The sequence below is a fragment of the Actinia tenebrosa genome, unplaced genomic scaffold (genome assembly GCF_029948245.1).
Source record: "Actinia tenebrosa isolate PJP-AT-01 unplaced genomic scaffold, QUT_ActTen_1.0 PGA_scaffold4__44_contigs__length_22323623, whole genome shotgun sequence".
Lineage (NCBI taxonomy): Eukaryota > Metazoa > Cnidaria > Anthozoa > Actiniaria > Actiniidae > Actinia > Actinia tenebrosa.
The window spans coordinates 581,195-600,382 of NW_028292581.1; the positions used below are offsets into that span (position 1 = coordinate 581,195).

The 19,188-nt window shown below is 37.1% G+C and overlaps 2 protein-coding genes across 2 annotated transcripts in view; one reads left to right on the forward strand and one right to left on the reverse strand.

Moving 5' to 3' along the window:
• The window catches only part of LOC116307123 (DNA ligase 4), a 28,842-nt gene extending 13,820 nt beyond the window's left edge, over positions 1–15,022 (reverse strand). The window contains exons 1-15 of the mRNA XM_089036175.1: positions 14,837–15,022; positions 13,424–13,501; positions 13,202–13,303; positions 12,579–12,646; positions 12,204–12,327; positions 11,730–11,756; positions 11,342–11,434; positions 10,612–10,716; positions 10,059–10,165; positions 9,665–9,745; positions 9,299–9,364; positions 7,071–7,120; positions 6,186–6,282; positions 5,811–5,870; positions 5,001–5,101 (exon numbers count right to left, since the gene is read on the reverse strand). Coding sequence (XP_088892301.1) covers positions 5,001–5,101; positions 5,811–5,870; positions 6,186–6,282; positions 7,071–7,120; positions 9,299–9,364; positions 9,665–9,745; positions 10,059–10,165; positions 10,612–10,716; positions 11,342–11,434; positions 11,730–11,756; positions 12,204–12,327; positions 12,579–12,646; positions 13,202–13,303; positions 13,424–13,501; positions 14,837–15,010 — 1,333 coding nt within the window. The 5' untranslated portion in view covers positions 15,011–15,022. The remainder of the gene's footprint in view (positions 1–5,000; positions 5,102–5,810; positions 5,871–6,185; positions 6,283–7,070; positions 7,121–9,298; positions 9,365–9,664; positions 9,746–10,058; positions 10,166–10,611; positions 10,717–11,341; positions 11,435–11,729; positions 11,757–12,203; positions 12,328–12,578; positions 12,647–13,201; positions 13,304–13,423; positions 13,502–14,836) is intronic.
• On the forward strand, positions 2,941–4,566 carry LOC116307116 (trace amine-associated receptor 9-like). Its single transcript, XM_031717266.2, has one exon. The coding sequence runs from the start codon at positions 3,016–3,018 to the stop codon at positions 3,985–3,987; it is 972 nt and encodes a 323-aa protein (XP_031573126.1). The 5' UTR covers positions 2,941–3,015; the 3' UTR covers positions 3,988–4,566.
• Positions 15,023–19,188: the final 4,166 nt, after the last annotated feature.

Consider the following 19,188-nt stretch of genomic DNA (forward strand, 5'->3'; position numbering starts at 1 on the left):
CTACATTACGGACACCTCTATATTACGGACACCTCTATATTACGGACACCTCTATATTACGGACACCTCTATATTACGGACACCTCTATATTACGGACACCTCTATATTACGGACACCTCTATATTACGGACACCTCTATATTACGGACACCTCTATATTACGGGCACCTCTATATTACGGACACCTCTATATTACGGACACCTCTATATTACGGACACCTCTATATTACGAAAACGAGCAAAATTCCAGGCGAAAAATTCCGAGAAAATATAGCTGTAATTAACGCTCGCTATTACGGACACCAAGTTGCAATCCCGAGTATGTCCACTGTAACGAGAGCTACAGCACAGTCTACAGCACATTTACTCTGCATGAATATATGTATTTATTAACACGTTTTGGTTATTGCTTACTAGACACAACGAATGCAATTATAATTCCCAATGCTTACCAAATATTGGTATAAGTTAGAGCCAAGCGTTTTGGTTAGCCGCCTGAGATATTCAGCACTCTGCTAATGTGGTTTTTGCTTCAGCCTTCAACAAGAAAAGAATTTGCGAGAGAAATAATCTTGTTATCGTAATTTCTCGTAATTTCGTAATATTCTGTGTTATTTTATTTTTTATTATGAGATTCTAATGCATAAATATATATTCACGCTATACCCATTAAGGCAAGATCGTGTCTTGCAATTAACCGGCTCTTTCACAGAAGTCTCACAAATCCCACTCTTTAATGTATTTGCTACTGTAACTAGGTGATGAGACAGTAGCACCGATATGCACCTTATTGATTCAAACGACATCAATAAAACAGTCAGAGTCATTGTACAAGTCAAAAACTAAGGGAAGTCAAAAAAGGATATTTTGAAAATTTGAAATTTGGCAGAAATTTGTTTTTTCGCTGCCGTCAAACAAAACTAACCAGTCAATACCTTTCATATTTTGTACTGGCAGCAGCCAAAAACTAAACTTTAGCATGCAGCTCGCAGCTACCGAGTTCGCATGTGATATTAGCAACCTTAAGCTTTTCAAAATCTACGACGGCGTAGTCAACCGGAAGTGTAAAAAAAGGGTCTCTTAAGGGTTTCGCGCTTTGAATGGAATCTCCAATGAACAGAACCCGTCGTAGATTTTGAAAAGCTTAAGGTCGCTATGATGAAAATGGCAGTAACCTCATTTTGGCCATCCGTTCAAATGTAAAAGGCGTTCTCGATCAATAAAAAAAAAACGGGGTTCTTATATAGCGCATTTTACATGGTCTCAATGCGCTTCATAATCATGGCCAGTGGAGGACTTTACGGGCTGCAGTAGCAGCCGTGCAGCTTACAATCATGAGTGATTTGTTAGTAATTTAGTATTAATGCCTCCAGATTGGGATACAACATTATTAAACACTTTTTCGCAAACGATTTCTTCACTTTACATTCAGTCTTTAGTGTCGAAAAAAAAACGTATTTGATAGTTGTTATAGTATAGCTGATTGATCCACGCCTTCTTCACCTTTCCGGACGGCATATCGCAATTTGGAACAAAAATATCTATCATTAGCATATACCAACTTGTGTACTTTCTAAGAACGCGCGCGCTCATTGGTTAATTGGAGGTGAATATTGTACGAAGTTTTGCTAAAAGTTTTGCGTGAATTTGTCACGCAAACTAAAAGTTTCTGTTTGTTTGTTTTTATTGAATTATTGTATATAAAAATAAGTTACTCTGTACTCAAGTTGGTATATGCTAAAACAATTATTCGCCTCAGGCTCAGTGAATAAGGAGAATATTTACCTCGCCGCTCGAAGACTCGCGTCTCGGTACATATATCCCGATATTCAATTGCTAAATAGCTAATCACACCCGAAATTAATTATGCAGAGCCCCATTTAAACCAGCTATGCTGAACTGGGCATCTCTGCTTAAATAATGTCCATAAATAATGTCCATAAATAATGTCCATAAATAAATAAATAAATAAATAGATAAATGATAAAGACCTCTCGTTATTATACGAAAAGCTTTTTAAATCTCTGCCGAACGCTCTTATTCTTAATTTAGATTCCTAATCCAATCTACAGTATTAGTTCATTTCAGCTGTTTTGAACTGTCGGTTGAAGACTGCTTTTTGCTGCCGACAGTCTCAAATGTGAAATTACTGGTGAAAATAAATGATCGATCGTGTTCTTGTCGGCAGTCAAACAATTTTATACTAACATGGTGTTATTGAAAAAGTTATTTTGCAAAAGGTGACATAAAGTGACACCTGTTTTGCCAAGTATTCAAGACTGAACTCCAGTCTACTATTTTCTTAATTTCTTATCCCTTATCTCAATGCAAATAGTTTCACAAAACACCTTTCATAAAATACACTTAATACAAATAAAGTAAATATGCGATTACAGCGGCAATATTAGAGAGTTTTAGATTGACTTTTTTTTCTCCCCGCAAACGGCAAACGTGACCACGTTTTCATAGTTTTCCTTTATTTTACTTTACCTTTTACAAACCTTCTCACCATACGCAAATACTCTTTTGTTTTTCTACTACTTGGACTTTTTTGCGATTCTTTTTCAGTAATTTAAAAGAATTTTTTACTGGTCAACTGACGTTTCACGTTTGCCGTGAACGTAAATCTAAAACTCTCTAATATCTTAACAAAAACTGACCGACGTCTGAACTAAGATGATAGGTGAAAAAGAATTGCATAGAACAAGAAAATGAAAACACATCTAAACAGAAAACATAATTATAAAAAATTTAAAACCATTTTAATTAAAATTTTTAAAAAAGCATTATTGTTCTTGTTATTTGGAACGTTTTCAATATCATATTAATTTACTTTATTTCGGCCAAGTCATCGCTTGACGCCTTAATTACAATTCCCTTCTTTTCTAAATATTAGCTTTTTCTTAACTTTCATAGCGCGACATTGACACATGTCGGCATGTTAATCGTAATACCGTCAATATATCAGTATGAATAGCATTTTTTCTCAGTGAAACTACGAAAGTGTTTGAAAACATGAACAATACCTGCTGCAAAGCTTGCCCTTCTAGCAACCTTGAATGGAAGCCATTGATCGTGTTTGTCTTGCTTCATTCCTTGTCGGGAATATTCGCCTTCTTTGGCAATGCAGTGGTCCTTGTATCGATCATCAAGACGCACTCTCTACAAACTTTATCCAATTTCTTCCTTGCTTCTCTCAGTACGGCCGACTTGATGGTTGGATTGATCATCAATCCACTGTACATAGCCATTGCATCGCTTGGAGTCTGGATGAATACTACACATCCCTTGTACATAATGGAAAACTTTATGTGGGTCCAATCTCTGATAGCAACTGCCTTCAGTTTAGCAGCTATTAGCATAGATCGGTACATCGCCGTAACTCGAGTTTTTCGTTACCAAGAAATAATGACAAAAAGTCGATGCATCACATCCATTGTTTTTATCTGGTCATTCTCAATCGCATTTGCTTCGGTAACTCTGTTTACACCTGAACAACACACTGGTTTACTGTGGACAATGTGTTTGATATTATCATTCGGGATTCCATTCATTGTCATAATATTCTGTTATTTCAATATCTTGAAGACTTCTCGGTATCAAGCACGGCGTATCGCAGTGTTACACAGCCATGATGTAAAGAAACGAAAAGAAGTTCTACGAAACCACAAAGCCACCTACACTATCGCGATTATAATCTTAATATTTGTGAGTTTCTTCGCACCTAATTTTGTGTTTTCCATTTTATCTCTTAAAACCGATAACAATTGTACTATGAACAGAATTTATCGTAGCTGGTTGTGGTGCATATGGGTGTTGTTCACGTCTAGTGCTATCAACCCCTGGATATATGCTATACGAAACACAGAGTTTAGAACTGCTATGAAACGGGTTTTACGATTTAAGAGGTCTACTGCTGTAATCCTCTCTCGCGGACACCAGAGATCTAAGGGGACACAAGCTATGCAAGGGAACATAAAGCTGTAAGCATTCTTTACTTCATCAATAAAAAGGAACACGACTAGGGTGTTCGTCAAGAGAAGAGAAAAGGTATACCGACACCGTTGTGCTGGTGGCCGGGTTAAACTGCGTATCTCACGTAATATCTTGAGGGTATTTTTGGAAATAGTCCAACTGAACTCCTACAATATTACTTGGACTTGCCATAAATTTCATGTACAAAACAGGGAGCATTGCGACCATGAGTTATATATTTACTCGGAATCGGAGTACATCTCATGCTCCGTAGAAAAGGTGCTAAGGTTGCGTAAGATGAACAATGACAAAGAGATTTCGAAACTAAATGAATATTCAAATAATATGATGTCAAAAAGCTTATCTACTACGACGTTATTGAATGATGCTTTATTAGAAGTAAACGAAATTAATAAACTAAATACCAATCATCTGTAACATTACATGAGCACCTGAACTCACCTGTTTTACGACCATAAAATCTAAAACCTACCAAAAATTGACTATTTGAGGTGTCCTCGAACGACACTTCTCGAATTTATTTAATGTTAATTGCCATAAAGGTGGAATTAAACATACTAGCGTCCGAAACGTCAGTTTTTTTTCATCTGTTCACGGTGTATAATTTAAATTTTTATCATTACTGTTTCATTAGAAACACCGACGCAGCTCACACTAGTTTTTAGCTAGTTATCTCTTCATATAGAGCATGTTATCTTCGCGTGGGAAGATTAGCATAATTTGAGAGAAAAACAAGATTAAATATTCATTAGTTTTCTTATTGATAAGGTGTCCCCCTGAGCTCCGTTATCGGACCTAGATAAAACTGTTTTTGTAAAAAGTAAATAAAATAATTATCACGCTTAACAATCATAATTTGCAAAAAACGTATTATGATGGAACGCATCTTCTATAATTTTGATACAACAAATGAAACCGATGACATATTTTTTGTCAAACTCAAGTAATATGACGGCTGTGAAAACAAGCAATATAAATAATGAACTTTTTCTTTGCTTACTTACCGTTTCGTACATTTGGTTTGTAAACTGAACTAGGAGCTTTAATAACCAGGCCTTCTTCACGGCGATCAATGGCTTCGTTCAAAGCACTAATAATTTCCGTTCTAAAAATGAACCATGATAGACATGGGAATGAAGTTGTGTATTCGCGTCTCGCAAGAGAATAGAATTTGTTACGACTGTCATTGTTAGAACTCCGCAAAAACCTAAGAAGCCAAATTCCAATTCAATCTGGGAACAAATTCCTGATAGTCTTAAGTCCCAATCATTTAAGTCATTTAAAAAGAATTATAAAAAACATTTATTATCTATACAATAACATATACTTCGTCTATAATAATATATGTATTTGTATATTATATCCTGTAAATATATAACTGTATATTAAAAAAGTGTAAATAAACAAGTTGAAGTTGAAGTAGCCGTGCCCTGACTTACACATCAGTCCAGAGGTTGTTTAAGGTTTCGATCTGTGAATTAACCATGCCCTGACTCTGATCAGCCCAGAGGTTGTTCATCAGAGTTCGATCTGAGAGTTAGCCGAGCCCTGACTTTGATCAGCCCAGAGGTTGTTCATCAGAGTTCGATCTGTGAGTTAGCCGTGCCCTGACTTTGATCAGCCCAGAAATTTTGACAATTTCGCGACTCCAATCAGTCGTTTGGGGATTTCGCTAACGTCAATCAAAAGAATTACTAATTCCGATCGCCAAAATCTGTCTGGCGGCCAAAACCTCAGCGGTCTTGAAACATATTTGCTGGTATTGCATTATGATATTGAAAACTTGTTGGAGTTAAATTAACTGTAATACTTACTTTGAGGTTCCATTTTTTCTCTCCACAAACTGAATGTATCCAAGTCGAGGATTAAAAACGCTACCGATATATATTTAAAAAAAAAAAAATTAGAATTTTATGAATTTTATGTTCTGCTTCCTTCAATTAAAATTAAGTCCATGGTCAATCGCGATTATCGAAACTGCAAAAACATGTATAAGTAATGTTGGCAAACTGTTACAAAGACAGAAGATATAGCAGAAAGTGCTTCACAGAGTTATCAGTAGGTTAACAAATTTAATAAAAGTTCTCAATAACCTATGGCGTTCCACACAGATTTATCCTGGGTCCTTCGATAAGTTGGAGAGAAATGGCTGAAATACTTTGTTTTTAGTTCATTGTGGTGATACTTACGTGTTTAATACAGCTATTCGTTCTTGCAGAGAGACATTTGCAAGCTTTCTATCATTTAATAGTAAAATATCGAACACAATGAAGCAAGGATGAAAACCTGGTACAGATAAAGCGAAAAGACCATGTCACATACAGGTACCATTCAGGCGTCGAAACCGTGGAACATGGTTCGTGCAATATTACTTCGAAGAAAATGAAGGAATTTTAGAGTATAATAAATATGGTTCCACTTTTCAAGGAGTATTACAAACGTTACACGGGTGATGTACGGCAGTAGTGCACTCGCCTCTCAACTCTGGGGTATCGGGTTTGGCGATTTCTGTACTCGGCATCAAAGATGTATGGGCAGAGTTTGTTGATTCTCTCCAGTGATTCGAGAGTTTTTTGCGGGTTCTCCGATTTTCCGACTCTCCCCACAAACCTAACAGTAACACTAAATTCCCATTTGACCCGTGATTTAGCTTTGTCCTTACTTTTGATTAGCCCCAGAGGTTGTTTTAGGGTTTGGTTAAAGTTTAAAGGTTTTAATTCATACTAGTTGGAAACCTAAGTGATTATAGACGTAAACCACTGTTTTCCCATTTCAGACCAAGGTTCATTCCCTAGAGTGTTTTTTCTTCTTTGTTTAACGGCTGCACATGACAAGGCAAAATATCAGTGGATACAACTCAAATAAAGAATCTTATTCTCAAGAGAGCGACACGTGGTCTGAAATGGTCAAAAAATTATGCCAAGTGGATTTGATCCATTACGCTTCCCAAGATAATCAAGGACATTCAAGGTCTTTTTATGATCAAGTGCTCTTCAAATCAGATCTCAAATTCCAGGAGCTTTTAAGGAGCTTTACTAATGGGGGGACCCTTTTATTTCATTTTTTAAAGTTACCTTTATCATAGGTAGACGCTGATTTGACGTCATGATTTGTAGCTTTGGTGCTAAAAAAATAAGAATAGATGATCTTAGTAGTCGTATCTTGAGCATTTAGCACAATATACAGCTACAACATACAGCTATAAGCATTTAGCACAGCATACAGCTATTTCAAAAAAGTCGCTCGGTGAAATTTTTGTCATGTTGCCTTACCAAGCTTGAAATATATTATATTCATATGTATAAAAGGTCAGCGCAGAAGAAATTACGCCGCAGGTAAAACTTGAGGACAAAGTTTGGAAAAAATCCATATCGTTGTGATCTTTTGGTGATTGTATTTACATGGCCAATAGTGCAGTTCGGGCTTGGTATATGCAACACCCAAAATTGCCTAATTACATTTCGAGTGAAAGGACTGGAGAGACCAAACAACTTCTGACCAGAGGAGGATAGTCAAGGAGCGTGGAGCATTGTGGGTTAAAAGTTCAATTACATTTAATTTACGTTTGACCTTCGTTGTGCGAACATCCTCTGGCGAGAAAGTATCGTGGATGCTCTAACTGTTGACCAGGCTGGATAAAGTGAATATTCTTAATACATGTAGTCGTATGTTACCGTTGAGCTCGACAAATGCAGTCCGATTTTGACCGAATGAACAAAAAACAGTGGGAAATGTAGATATTTATGATATCTTTTCCAAGATTGTCCGGTTTCGACCCAGTCCTTCCACGATATGAAACTCATCAATGCAAGTCAAGTCGACCCTTTAGTTCATCGCCTTGGAGTCATCAATATTTTTGACTCGATGCTGGCATATTTGCGAAGTCTGTATGACTAACCCAAAAACTTTAAAAGCTTTAAAATATCAAGGGAATCTTTTCGCCGATTTTTTTCCAGAAGGACTTCAATGAGACCAGTAATCCGATTACGACTGTTTTCGTTGTTACGCCCTAATCGCGAACTGAAACAGTCTTGACAAGGAAATTGGGCAATAGACTGCCGTCAATCAAATAAATTGTTTGGTACCTTTACATGACTGATGCTAGTGTATTGCTCGAATTTCAATGAAAACATTATTTCCAATGAAAACAGTGATACGCAAGAAGAGATTGGTGTCCCATTACATGAGTGACATAAGTGTAGGCGCATCCGGTTAGAATGTGTTCACCAACTGACATCCTTTTTTCATATTCTTGGGGAACAAATAAATACAGGAAGAACTACGTAAAATACGTTAGTTTTGGACACATGTCATCCGCACAAGTGTTTTTGTCGAAAGGAAATATAAAGCATTACGCTGGTTTAATCTCAATAAAAACGATTAATTTTGATAGAAAATTACATACTTTTTGTGCTTTTATTTACGAAATAATGTAAAGGAAGTTTTTATGCAACTTTCTGTATAAAACCTGTAAGTCGTATGTCAGAAAAAATAATAGAAAAAACATATGCAAATAAAAAAAAATTGCTTAATTAAAAAAAAGCCTTTAAGTGCTCGTGTTTTATAAATACGACTCCCCTTAGTTACCGTTGCTATGCCCAACAACTGAGCTCAACAAATTAGGAAGAATATCTCAGAATTTAAAACTCTGATCGCTGAAAATATATGATAAATTGCTTAAGTAAATAGTTTTATGTTCTGAGAAAATAAAAGAAAATTGCCTCGTAATCCTTATAGTCTTTAAAACAAATACTGTGTAATTGTTAGTGGGATTCCACTAAGAAAACTGCTGCAACGGTGATTGATTCGCTATTGTCTGAGTCGTAACTATGAATAAATGTAGAGCTCGGAGCTGTATGCGTGCCTTGCTGCGACCTTACGTGATGTTTTCTTGAATTTTGATTGGCTAATTTTTCTCGTCTACCCACCGCTGAACATTCGTTTTTTGGACGAGGCTGAAAATTATCAAGATCCGCTGAAGCAAGAGAATATGAAGTACTTAATATTCTCTTGGCTGAAGCCATAGGCCGAGAAGGATAAAACATCATGCGAAAACCGAATCAATGGTTGTTTTATCATTCACATTTAGTTCTGCTTGCGAAAGAAAGATCTCTGTGACCTTGAATGAACTTGGCATGATAAATGAATTATCTGCAGGGAAACCTATAGATAATAAATACATTTATCATGTCAAGGTCTTATGACATCAGGCATTGACTGGATGTTTCAGTCAAAACTAGGCGGGATAGTGAGTGAAATGTATAATAATACATTTATTAGTGTCTGTAGTTTCATTACTTACAAGAACGTGCCCGCGCTTGGATCAAAGATCACCATTTCACCATCAAGAATACAGGATTCTGTAGAGCTGAAATGGAAAGCAATCAGCTGAGTATTATCTTAAATCATGTAAGTTGCCTATGGATTACAAAATAATAGCAAAGACTTGCAAAGAATTTCATTTTCCATGGTGTTCCACACATATCTGTTTTAGGTCCTTTGATATAAGCTCTTTTAACCACACCCATACATTCAATTATACAAATGAAAGAGCTGTGGGCTCCAGTATTTCTCCAATCTCAGCCACTCAACTTTTAAATACGTTTTGCCATTCCATGCCATGTCCACATAGCATGTCTTCTCCTCTTCATCCTAAAGTTCTTTTTACCTGTTAAAAGATTCTGCGATATGTGGAGTTAGAAATCCTTCATCTGCGCTCTCTCCAAAGATGTGAGTGTACTCGTTTGCACTGAAAATGATAGTTTCATTCAGCAGTTTGTTATGATCAACGATATGAAGTATGAAATGTCGCAGAGTTAAAGGGCGTTAATGTGGTTATGGCAAATCTATATCCCACGCTTGCCTGCAGTCTGTAGAGAACCTGATGCCGATTGATACATCTTGTACATTTTTCCACATATTTTTCAGATTCTCTCTTTCTATTTTTTTTTTTTTTTTTTTTTTTTTGGTCATTTCTGAGCCCTGAAAACGTTGCAGTCTGCGTAAAGTTGAGAACAGCAGGCAGGCTGGCACCTGAATTAGTTCTATAGCCGATAACTGACCTTCTCGAAAAGTATTTGTAGGTGTTGTTCCCTTTATGAAGTTGCATGCGCTCACCATCAACTTTTTCCTCGATGTAAAAAGGTTGACCCTCCATGACTTTTTCAACCTAAAAGATAATATGCTAAAATGTAAAAATAGAATTTTGGACTTTTCCAAGAAGCAGGGAAGCAATAGAGCTATGTTTATTTTGAGGGGCAATCGCAACTGCATGTTTGTTGCATAAAAATCATGCCAAGAAGCATTAGGCAATTTATTACATCCCTCGCACGTCTTCAAGGACCATAGGCCAAAACTTCATTCTCTCTGCTTATAGGTATATAAAGAACATCATATTCATGCCAGTGTCTTCTCATGCACAACCATTAAACAAAGAAATAATACTTTAGAGAATGACATGTGTTCTGAAATGGGAAACAACGTGCTGTGATTCTCCCATGCTGTGATGCAACAGCTAAAGCTTAATAGATGTATGACTCAGGCGTTCACAGACTTGGTTCAGGGTTTCTATAAAATTTACTTTTGAAAGAAAGCAAAAAGTTGAAAGTAACTGACCTGATTCAGAGAACCTCTTTGTCCTAACATGGGTCTGAATGGTGAAAATAGAGAGATTTCGACTTCATTCATTCTTATGGTTGGATTGTGGAGATCTTGACACACCTGTCATTGAAAAAGCATTTGAAAGGATTGAACTTTTAAAGTAGGGCGTAACGTTTTCCCACCTAGTCAGATTTATATTGATACTGATATATACCCATGTTTCATCTTCATCATAGTATATACAGCCATTTCTAAAAAGGTTGGTGAAGTTTTTTTAGCATGTTGCATGTTCTTTATCAAGCTTGGAATTTATTATATTCATATGTAGATAATTTTAGAACCAAAGAAAGTATACCGGTAAAACGTGCAAACATACTTTTAGCTTGACTACGCTGCCCATGAATGTCTAATTACATCACTGTCATTACAGATTGCAAAAATTAACTTTATACCCAAAAAGTGTGGGTATTGAGTCCCACCTCCCTCCCCCTCCCCTCCCCCTCCCCTCCCCTCCCCCTCTCCTCCCCCCGGGCCCCTTCCCCCCCCCCCCCCCCCTCCTCTTTCATCTCTGTATCATGACAAATTCACCATGACTTTCAGTTGGTGAATAAATTAAAGGAATAAGTCAATCAGTCAAACTGATTGGCTGGGTTTTTGGTGTGAGATTTCTGCATTGGAAACAAGTCAATCACTCACGCTTCTGTTGCACACAAAATAATAATTTTCGACTTGTAGTATCTCTTACTTTTGACAAACTGTTGCAGATGTTGTAAAGCTCTAGTGCATCAGAATGAAACACACCAAGAACAGAGTTCTCACTTAGGCCTGTTTTAAGTTCCTGAGGACACAGAAAACAACAATCAAACAAACAAACAAACAAGCAACATGATAAACGAATGGGTGAGTGGGTGGGTGGATGGGTGGGTGGGTGGGTGGATGGATGAATGGATTAATTAACCTATGAATAAATGTATGCATGAACAAACAAAAGTACAAGCAAATATACATTCCATCTAACCAATTACTATTAAAATTTCTTGAATGATTAATACTGGTGTGTTTCAAATGCAGTCTGTTAGTAAAAGTCTTTAATTTAGATAGACAACTTACAACAAGAGGATGTGTCTACTTACCCTAAGGATTATCCTGATCAGCCATTTCTAAAATCACAAGAACTTTTTATTAAGTCATGTACGTTAAATGCTCATAGGGCACAGTACAATTAGGAATAAGTGAGCCTTTATTGTAATATATTTCCTTAGGCAACCAAGGGTACTTATTTGATCTTTGATACTGTGGTCTTTGGTTTGATTTCTCCTATTTGAGTAGAGTTTGTAGAGTAGGGTCTCTGCCTTCATTAAAGGTTTTTTCTTCAGTTCCTTTATCACTAAAACCTAACAAGCTAATTTCATTCAATCAATGCATTAGCCTTGGCCTGATTTTGATCAACCCAGAGGTTGTTTCAGGGTATATTCAGTAAAATCAGAAGGTTTGAAGTTTGAACAAAATCAGTTTCCCAGGGAAGGAGGGCGTGGGGGGACTCTATTGTTTTGCCTCCTGTCATGGCTGCCATCACATAAGGGTAGGAAGCCTCTATAGTGTTTTACCTGCTCCATTGCAGTTGTGTTCCTTAAGAGAATTTGAAGAGACTTTTTCACTTCATCTCGTTTTTTCTCTAGATTTGCTTGTGCAATGTCATCAAGGTGTTTGTTGATTTGTTCCACATTAAAACTATTGGGGAAAACAAAAATGATGTATGAAAAACCCAGAAGGTTAAATAAGCAATTTATTTTAACCAGGAATTATGTATTTCTTGGTTTAAGTTCTTGAACAATTGGGACTTGTTGTTTTGGGATGTATCTTTAATAAATTTCATTGACTTTTCAGCTGTTAATTCTTGTTGATACTTGTGAGTTGTTATCAAGCTTTCGTCATTGCCATTAATGTTGGCATGTTTATTATTATTGCATAGTAATATTCACCTTCCTTTTTCTGGGCATCTGTTCTTCAAAACAAAGTATGCTACACTTGCAAAGTCTCCAAGGGCCCCCTGATGATCAAATGCAATAACCTTGCTTATCATAATTGACTTGGATCTACCTGACAATAAACTTTTAAATTATCAATTATCAAATTGGAAATAATTAGGAGATATATTGGAATATATAGGAAATACCATGGTTCAAGAAGAATGAATGAAAAATACTACTCACATTTGATGAAAGTGGGCATGTAGCAAGGGTTGTTATTAAGCCACTCTCATCAAATGATATTTTTTGTTTATTCCTTGAGAACCACAGAACTACACATTTATAAAAAACCCATTGACTATGATATAATTTATTAATCTGAGAAAATAAATATTGGATATAAAACCGTGCATGAAATTAATTTATTGAAAAATCAAGAGATAATTGACAGCCAATCAACCAATCAGAAACAAGTATTTTTGTATATTTGTAAAAGAAAAAAACCCAATAGAAGTCACCACGTGCATGTGATATCACAGATTGAAATAGAATTCAGATACCCATCATGAGTACATAAACATTTTGAACAATGACATTCTACTTAGAACTGCAATGCTGCATGTGTCAATTTTTACCTGTTTTGAAGCCCCTGGGTGCCGATAGTTTAATAACTTCCTTCCATCAGTGCTGTCCTTACCAATACTCAATATTTCAATATAATATCTTGCCAGTACAACCTGTAAGATATTTAGTTTTATTTCTAGATTGCCATTACCATTCAGAATTTTTTCATAAATCAATTGTTGTTGTTGAAAACTAAAATAAAAAACAATGAAGATTAAGATATTCAGTGTTACCTCTTTCATTCCATATGCAGGTCTGTCTTTATCCAGGTGTGGTAATAGCAATCGTATACCAGGATACAAAGAGTCAGTCTAACAATGGGAAAAGGCATAGAAGAATTTTGTAACAAATTTAATAAAAATTATGATATTTTTTAATGATTAAAGAAAAAATACTATATAGCCTGGCTCAATGCCATCCATATTATTGTATCAGGGGAAAAGATAACCCAATAAAAATACCAAAATTATTCTATAAGATAAAAAAAAACATGGCTATATAGGGGAAACAATTTTCGAGTTGCTGAAGTTGCAGTGTAGCGTGCCTCACCTCATTTTCAAACATCGCGAGGCAAGTTGCTAAGAAAATTGCACAATGCAACGGGACCTTTATTGCATATTTGTTATGTCCATGGCACAATAAACGACTGTACAAAGTTTGGGGAAATGGTATTTCTCCTTTTATTTCAAGGGGGTAAACTTAACTTCCAGGTTGTCCCATCAGTTCACTAGTCTAAGATGACTGAATATTTTATAGACCCAGCAATAGTATTCAGCTATGAAAAAGACTAACTACACCTTTTGCTGTTCATTAACCGCAAAGGAATATTCATTGAAGCGAAGAAGCATTGTCATTAGAGCGAACAGGCATACAATAAGGCGAACGGAGTCTCAATAGTGCGATGGAACGTTCATTAAGAAATTTAGCATTGAATTTGACAATCATGAATATGTTTGCGTAAGTTCATTAACGTTTTCAAACTTTCATTAGCGTTTTGGTGCAGTCAATAAACCACAACACGCATTCAATACAACGTTTTGGACATTTATTTACGCAATACAAAATAAGTATATTGTGCTTTTACGATTGTACATTTTCAAAAACAAAAAAGTGAATTTATCCTTGAATGTGTTCTCTATTTAAACATCTTGGACGATATGTTTGCATGTGGTTGTACCATTTTATGCATTTCTGTGGATCCTAAAATTCTAAATCCTAAAATTCCTAGTGGAAAATATACTTATATTGTATTGCGTAAATAAATGTCCAAAACGTTGTATTGAAAGTGTGTTGTGGTTTATTGTCTGCACCAAAACGCTAATGAAAGTTTGAAAACGTTAATGAACTCACGCAAACATATTCATGATTGTCAAATTCAATGCTAAATTTCTTAATGAAAGTTCCATCGCACTATTGAGACTCCGTTCGCCTTATTGTATGCCTGTTCGCTCTAATAACAATGCTTCTTCGCTTCAATGAATATTCCTTTGCGGTTAATGAACAGCAAAAGGTGTATATAAAATGACAAATCGTTTTAATCAAAAGTACGATTACTAAAATCTTTTTTCTTCTTTCTGATTCTGGAAGTTTTTGGCAAAACTTTTTGAAGTTTCTGACTTGTGACTCGTAGATCGATCACTACTCACGGTCTGAGATTCTCCGTAGATTTTTCTGTGTGCCTCTCTCCACGCATCAATGAACTTCTTCAACAAACTCTTTTTCTTTTCTGTACCATTAGTATTGGAAATCTTTTCCATCACTGAGCACAGATCAGAGAAAGGAACTTGTGCAGCAACTCGAGATTCACTGGGTGCCGCCATCTTGGATGTGTATCATCCGTCCCCTAAACATAGCATGGGCTTCCTGTGGTAGTGAAGCCAGTGTACCCATCATGCTTCAGGGTGTGACTGACAAGTGTCATTGAAGTGCTGTTGCTCTCTTCGTTGGCTTACGGGATATCCTTAATATTTAATTCATGCTTTTTATGTACGCAATATCTTAAAAGTAATGGCACACCAAATTATAATATCGTTGTTCAAATCAACATGGCTGCCGCATGAAAAAGGAACATGAACGCGCAGCACAGTTAAACACCCTATCCCGACTAAACCCCAACATGTTTGTTAATATTTAAGATCGGATATGGCCAATATTGAAACCATTTCAAACAAACAGTAGTGTTAACTGCACTCTCGGTCATATTACCTTTCGTTGACATGCAAAAGACGGTTATTCAATAGATTGCAATCAATATTTACTAACGTTTTTATTGTTTTTGTGCCGACAGAAAGCGTAGCCTATTCGCCAAACAAAAACGACCAAATCGTAACCCTATCCCAGACAAAAATGATACCCTATCCCAGACCCAAAAGCCGGAAAACCATACCCTATAGGGCGGCACATACCCGTATAGCAAATATAGGGGTGCGCCCCCCCCCCCCCCCCCCCCCCCCGGTCTATATTAAGCAATGGACGACAACAATCCAAACTTGTATCCAAGCTTGAACATGGAATGTGTCAACTCCCAATTTTCCATGTATCGATTTACTGGTTAGACACAAAGCATTTCATCGAGGCTGCAATAATCCCTGCTGCATGCGGTGATTCATTGATATAAACTTGTGATTTGATAAATAGGGTCTAATCGGGACTCCCCCCTCCCCCCCCCCCCCCCCCCCCCCCTCTCTCTCTCTCTCTCTCTCTAGTCCTCTTATTTTCATACCTCTCTCATTCCTCCCTCTCCTTTCCCTACTTGCTTCCCCTACTTACCTTCCTTGCTGATTTCAGTTACCTTCTCTACTAGTCTTACTCCTTCTTCTAAACGATGAGTGTGGGGAAAGCCCCAGTTATGAAAAGGGTCTACTGTCTGCCTCTATTCCAATTCACTCGTTCATTCATTCAGTGTGTTGGTTTTTTAGTCTCTTTTATTTACTCTCTTTTATTACTTTGAAGACATATTCACATTCCCACGCACTGACACACACAACTCTCAAACAATTACATTACTGTATATGAACCAGATCTAGATTTTACATTCTTCGCTTGGTTATAAAAAAATTTGGCAACGAGATTTTTAAAAAAATATAAAGAAAAGGATCAAGCAGAAGAGAGTTTTTCGAAATATGTTGGTAAGATTATATGAAATGTTCGTTAAGGTCCTGAAGACATGCAGTCTCCACTTGAACCAACCCCAGAATCTACAGCGATCTCTGATTCTGCCCCAATCGAACTATACAAATGATCCTTCTCTGATGGAGAAGAGACGGCACCCGTCTTCAGATACACGTTGTAGTCCAACTCTAAGGCTTCTTCCTCTCTAAAGTTCTGAACCGCGAGGGACTCGAAGGAATTCTTGGGTGCCTTTAACCCAAGAAGCACCTCGATGTTGACGTGGTGCTGCGGCCACTCCGTATGCAGTTTATGTAGGCTGGGTGTAGTGTGCTCTGGGACTTCAATGAGGCGCTCTTCTTCCTCTACATCATTACATTGAGTTTCTTTAAGACCAGCTGTTGTTGATGGTCTACGATGAGGCTCTGCTGACTTGTTGTCATCATGTCCAGGATCGTGAGGCTTCGGCAGACCCAGGTTTAATGTCCGTCTGATCAAAGAGTAGACGTCGGTGATCGTCCCACCTGGTACTTCACCAAATCTATCAGTACTATCCAAAGTCTCGACAGTATTAGGGGCATCGGTGGGTACATGGACATCAGTACAGCTTGGTGACGCATCAATGTCTACTGAGATGTCAGCACCCTCAGAGAAGGAGGGTGCCTCTTTATCTACTGCAGCAACTGGGGCGTCACCTGGTACCTCAATGTTAGTACTGTCTAAGGTATCATTGTCTCCAGAAGTGGCAGCACTACCAGAAGAGCAGGTTGTTGGAATTTCCTTACTCTCCAAGCCATGTGTTCCAGAAGGAATGTCGTCACTCTCTGATGCATCACTACTGGCAGACATGGTTCCCTCAACCACAATAGTCGTGGATACTTGGATGTGGTCCTGTCCATCATCGGTGAACGAGTCTGTGATTGAAGAGGACATGGATGGTGGAAGCTCACCATCACTTAGTCCCCAACAATCAGATATTTCACCTGAACTCAGGGAGGATACTTCAGTAAACGATGAAGACTGAGAAACAGAAAAGTTAATACTGATATGAAAAAATGATCAAATGTTGTTTTATTGTTTGGCTACTTATGTACTTACCGAATTTGACTTTTCACTTTCCCCAAAAGAGCTGACATCAGACAGCGAAAATGTCTGAAAACAAATCAGATTATAGGAATCACATCAGCATATTTGATTATGGAATAGATTTAAAGCAGAAAATATGCATGGCAGTCTTCAAATCACTTACTTCCAAAGTATCATGATGTTTGCCATCACCAAGTGATTTCTTCTCCAGGTCCACATCAGTTATGGTGTTACCAATATTTGAAACAACGTTTTCATGGGTCTCGTCAGCCTTGCGCACTGATTGTGAGTAGAGTCTGCTAGTGTAAGCCTTTCTTGCCCCACCAGGGGAGGCCGTCAGCTGGAGAATTTTGAAGCTCGACTCTGATAAACTTGCTGGTTCTTGTTTTGTACTACACCTTTTGCTGTTCATTAAACGCAAAGGAATATTCATTAAAGCGAAGAAGCATTGTCATTAGAGCGAACAGGCATACAATAAGGCGAACGGAGTCTCAATAGTGCGATGGAACGTTCATTAAGAAATTTAGCATTGAATTTGACAATCATGAATATGTTTGCGTGGGTTCATTAACGTTTTCAAACTTTCATTAGCGTTTTGGTGCAGACAATAAACCACAACACGCATTCAATACAACGTTTTGGACATTTATTTACGCAATACAATATAAGTATATTGTGCTTTTACGATTGTACATTTTCAAAAACAAAAAAGTGAATTTATCCTTGAATGTGTTCTCTATTTAAACATCTTGGACGATATGTTTGCATGTGGTTGTACCATTTTATGCATTTCTGTGGATCTTCATAGGCCCTCACAAGACGCTATCTGACTTCATTTGGAATTTGGTTTATTTGTTGAACCATTGCAACATCCAAAAAAGAGGGATTAAAAAACTCAGAATTGACTTAATATTTATACCTAACGGCGCTTTGTTTGTACGAAATCATATTCACGGCTTGTAAAAAAATGAAAAGACAATTAAAATCCTACAATTCCTAGTGAAAAATAAACTTATATTGTATTGCGTAAATAAATGTCCAAAACGCTGTATTGAGTGTGTGTTGTATTTTATTATCTGCACCAAAACGCTAATGAAAGTTTGAAAACGTTAATGAACCCACGCAAACATATTCATGATTGTCAAATTCTATGCTAAATTTCTTAATGAACGTTCTATCGCACTATTGAGACTCCGTTCGCCTTATTGTATGCCTGTTCGCTCTAATGAAAATGCTTCTTCACTTCAATGAATATTCCTTTGCGGTTAATGAATAGCAAAAGGTGTAGTAGAGGCCGATTTAGGTGATTCATCGTTGTTTTTCTCTGGTTCTTTTGTTACGTTGTTCTTTGTGCTTCCTTTTTTGAACCAGGAAAACCAATTTTTCTTCTTCTTCTCAGTTGATTTGCTTGTTTTTCCATCACCCTTGCCCTCCTGCAATCTGCCAACACTCGGTGAGTGTGTATTGGATGAGGACAGAGAGATCAGGCAAGGGTGAGGTTCGTGATTGGTTCTTCTATGATCAACCAGAGTATCTATAGTCAAAGGTTTAGTGCTGCTGTGGGCTGAGGTGGTGCGTGCAGATGGTTCGTTGACTACTTCTCGTTCTGTCACAAAGATGGTTAAAGAGAATATTAAAATATATATATTTCGGGGAACATATCGACTGACGAATAATGCGATGTTGATGTTCTTTAGAATAGGTCTGATGTTCTAATGGTGTAGACGCGCGGTAATAAACTGTTCTTTGGTTCTTTCGAATAGCAGCATTCATGATGTCACGCAAATAATATTAATTCCGTAAA